We start from the raw sequence: 4,381 nt of genomic DNA on the forward strand, positions 1-4,381 counted from the left end.
AAGCGATGTTGGGTGGGTGGGGGTGCGGTGGTGGGCAAACACAGACACGCAAACGTATACACAGATACATACATACATATATATATATATATATATATATATATATATATATACATATATATATATACATATATACGACAGGCTTCTACCAAATTCACTCACAAGGCTTTGGTCGGCCTGAGGCTATAGTAGAAGACACTTGCCCAAGGTGCCACGCAGTAGGACTGAACCCAGAACCATGTGGTTCGTAAGCAAACTACTTACCACACAGCCATTCCTACGCTTATATTTATATATATATATATTTTTTTAATACAATATTATTTTAGACATATATATCTTCGTGAGGAATTTTTTGATATTGAATTTCATGCTATTATTTCAAAATACAGTATACATGTGTTCTAGATGCATTTTGGATGTTTGAAGTGTGGTGTTATATTGCAAGGCCCGCCGAGGAGTATTTCCCCAACTTTTAGAGAGGTGTTGGCTGCTACACAGGTAGAGATTTTGATCGATATCCATAGAGAAGCTTCTCGACTGGCTGGTATAAAATCACTTATAGACATGCTCCTTCTTTGACCTACAATCATACTGTCTCCTGCCCGCTTTTTCTGTTGCAACTATAACAGCCTGTTCCTCGAAGCCAACTGGTCTTGTACCTTCTCTATTCAGGCACAACAAAACCCATTCGTCGTTCTACCTTTCGTCAACTTTGTGTCCAACCTTTTATCCACCCCCTTTGCTTTTCATTCTATCTTTGTTTTGATTTCTTTTTTTTTGTTCCTTTGAATCTTCTCTGGACTGTTTTCTTCTCTTTGTTATAATTATAATTACTACTGTTATTCGCCTTCCTTTAAGGCTGACGGTATCTTTAGCACGACGGGGAAAAACGCATAGCATTTCGTCTGTCTTTACGTTCTGAGTTCAAATTCCGCCGAGGTCCCCATTGTCTTTTATCTCTTCGGGATCGATAAAATAAGCACTTAGGTCGATGTAATCAACAAATCCCTCCCCCAAAATTGCTGGCCTTGTGACAAAATTTGAAGCCATTATTATTCATCTTGCCTCTCATCTGTTTCTACGATTATTCTCCCATTCTTATTTTACATTGTGTTTATCTTTGCTGAAACACGATACAAACTATTAAATGTTAAACTTACAAGCGAAGCAAGATAAAAAGAAGCGTACATACACACAGCTCTTCTTTCTTTTCCCCGTCTCTCGGCCAACTTGAAAGCAATTCTAAGAAAGAAAAAAGAAGAAAACGACAACAATAAACCCAAACCCCTCCGCATTGTTTAATCATGCTACATAATTTTGCAATTAAATTTTGTTGCAGGCTCCATTCGACCGGATCTTTACCCACGCAAAGAAACTATCTTACAACAATGCTCTCAACAGAAGTGTTACGGTCGACTTCACTTGCGTCTCAAGTATGACTTTAGGACTTCTGACCTTGTTGTACACCTGATTGAAGGTAACAATCTTTTCTTGTTATCGTCGTCGTCGTCGTTATCATCATCATCATCATCATCATCATCATCATCATCATCATTATTATTATTATTATTATTATTGAGTGAGAGAGCAGCGCATGCCATCAAAGTGACACTGGGGTAAAATATACGAAGCCTAAGACACCCACCATGACTACCCGTCTGATAAGGGTACACCAGGCACATGCATCATAGCCACATGTGTGCGACATGGTGATCTCATATCAAGATAAACAGTGCATGACCTCGCAGGTGGGGTCCAGTTACAATTTTCTTCAGGCCATCTCCCCCAAAAGGTCCCTGAATAAGGTTTGTTTAAGGATGTTGAGCAAAACACCCATGTTTCAAAGGTGAATTATTCAAACCCCAAAGAATTCCTCTCAACACATGGCTATGATGCTCCCCCACTACTTCTGCTCATGATCAGAGATGCACATATCGTCAGCCACCAAGGGACATGCTCAACTGGTTAAGGTCAAACAACTGACAAGCAAATCTGTGGTGTTAAGCAGAATATTTGCTGTAGCCCATCTTTTATACCAAGACAAAACAATGTACATGATAGCACCTTCAATCAGTTAAGATCAGAAGCCATGTTCCACTGCTACATACGGGTTTCGACATACTGTGGTTAATGATTCACAGATAGGCACTGAAGTTACGACTTCTCTAACGATTCCTAGTCGGTGAACAGTTATGATAACCGTTTGTCAGACTCGTTGTTTCCCCAGTTCGTCTTTTTGACTGAGCTGTGATTACTGGCGTTTGCAATGCAGAATGTCATCAATCACAGCTCAGCCCTCTACCTGTTGGACAACATGGTAGGTGGAAATTCCACGTTGGTGTTCTATAGCAGGTTAATAGCGGGCAAAAGCGATGACGTTCTCGAGGAAACTCTGATTATCGGTGAAAATCAGTGGGCTGATCTGATCTAGTGGACTTTAAGTCTGGCTTCAAGCATAATTTCCGTAAATTCTTGGTCTGCTAGTGCCATCTCGAGGTATTTCCGGTTTAAAACAAATTCTACACGTACAGAAGAGCCATCAACAGCCTGCCTGAGATGTGCGCTGGGCGACGAAACCAGTCTGCACGCACTCATCCAGTGCTAGATTATTGTTGATTGATGAAGTTTTGTCAAACATCTGCTGTTACGTCTGAGACGAGTCCAGCTATTAGCTGAGTCCATTGTGAAGATTGTTCCGCTGCCTTCTGTAAGTCAGGAAGCGGAGCCGGTTTTTATTTGTCTTGTGACATTTATCTGGTTGAGTTGAGTAGGGGTTCGGCAAAAGAGACCGATAGCATAATAACAGATTGACATCAGCTTGGCATAAACTATTCACCTCCAAGCTAGGCTCACATGGAAAGTTGAACAGGGAAAAGGAAATCAATCGGACAAAGAAAGAAAAAAAAAAATTTTAACGTCGGCACAAAGACACGCGCTTTGAAGAATACTATGAATCATTGGTACTTTGTTTTATTTACTCCAAAAGGATAAATATAAAAGTTAAACATGCCAGAATTTGAACTTAGATTTACAGACCAGTTATTAAATAAAATAAAGCATTTTGTTTGACGCTCTAATGATTTTTGAAACAGTATCTTTTCGCCGGTGGTTCGTTGTTTCACACTTAATACACTTATCCTTGTCTATAAGTACCAAGGGATAAGCAGGTATATGTCACTGCTGTATTTAAAAGAAGCTATAATTAACTCGTATTTTATCAACTTGATACCCTGGATTCAATCTACAGGAAAACCACTTGTGAATACTTTCCACAAGAACTCTCTCTCTCTCTCTTGTGATACATTCCACGATAAAAGTGGTTTGGAAGAAAGAAGTACCTATAAGATTAATCAATGCAGCATTCGCATCTAAGCGAACTTCCTTCACGAAATATCTATGACAGCATTATTTGAATGAAGAACCAGTTTTTAATGAAATGTATCTCACTTGAAATCTTCCAAAATATTGACTAACTTCGTGTTGTGGGTTAATAATGTCCATATTGATTTTTAATTAATTCTCATTTCTGAATGAATCCATTTTGTCTCCCAAGTAAATGACTCTTGTTAAAATAGTTTATGACATATCACAATTGTTTACGACATTGTTGTTGAGTCGAGTTAGCGCTTTTAATTTTATTTTATTTCATATCTTCTAAAAGTAAAGTCTCAAAAGATTAGAACACTAAACGAAGAAAATAGAAATAAATTTTTCTGACTGAACAATGCTTAAAGACAGAGTGAAGACACTTCTTCCGCACAGTATTTGAAGGAAGATTTTAATAACTGTCTAAGAAAATATGTGATTAAATAAAGATCGAAGTATTAACAGAATACTAATACAAGAGACATATTCCACTTGAGAAATCTGTAAAATAATTAATGAGTCAATTAGCGATGATCTGATTACTAAGTAACATAAATTTTATGCGTAAAATCCTAAAAGATCATATTTAATACAAGTAAACCATCTTTGTTTTTGTGATTAGTTAGAAGGAGAGAAGGTGCAAGATAGAGAGGAGGAGAGAGACAGAGAAAGAAGGGTTTGATTAGTGCTCATGAGATTTGTAGATATTTCCATTCTGTTGAGGTTGATCAAATACAGCGTCTGTAGGTCGATGCTTGTAGAAATAAACATGATTAGACTTGGAATTCCAGAGAAGTGTAGTTTTAAGGCGATAATAATTGAGCAAAGTGTTTCGTATGGAATTTGGTGGTGGAATGGAGACATGCAAGAAATAATGATTGAACACGAGGAAAGCGATACCGTTTCAAAACGAAGGATAAATACTTCTACTGAAGAGTCAGCAGTGACTCTCTCACTCTCTCTCTCTCTCTCTCTCTCTCTCTCTCTCTCTCTCTCTCTCTCTCTCTCTCTC

At 38.1% G+C, this 4,381-nt stretch overlaps 1 protein-coding gene across 11 annotated transcripts in view; it reads left to right on the forward strand.

Annotated features, from left to right (window-relative positions):
• LOC106873483 (synaptotagmin-6) overlaps positions 1 to 4,381 on the forward strand; it is a 286,327-nt gene that overhangs the window by 166,012 nt on the left and 115,934 nt on the right. For all 11 annotated transcript variants that reach the window (XR_001409880.2, XR_008263443.1, XR_001409879.2 and 8 more), the window contains one exon: positions 1,343 to 1,480. Coding sequence is in view for 7 of the 11 variants with exons in the window: in XM_052965623.1 (XP_052821583.1) it covers positions 1,343 to 1,480 (138 nt within the window). In the remaining 4 variants the exon portion in view is untranslated. The remainder of the gene's footprint in view (positions 1 to 1,342; positions 1,481 to 4,381) is intronic.

The sequence above is a fragment of the Octopus bimaculoides genome, chromosome 2 (genome assembly GCF_001194135.2).
Source record: "Octopus bimaculoides isolate UCB-OBI-ISO-001 chromosome 2, ASM119413v2, whole genome shotgun sequence".
Classification (NCBI taxonomy): domain Eukaryota; kingdom Metazoa; phylum Mollusca; class Cephalopoda; order Octopoda; family Octopodidae; genus Octopus; species Octopus bimaculoides.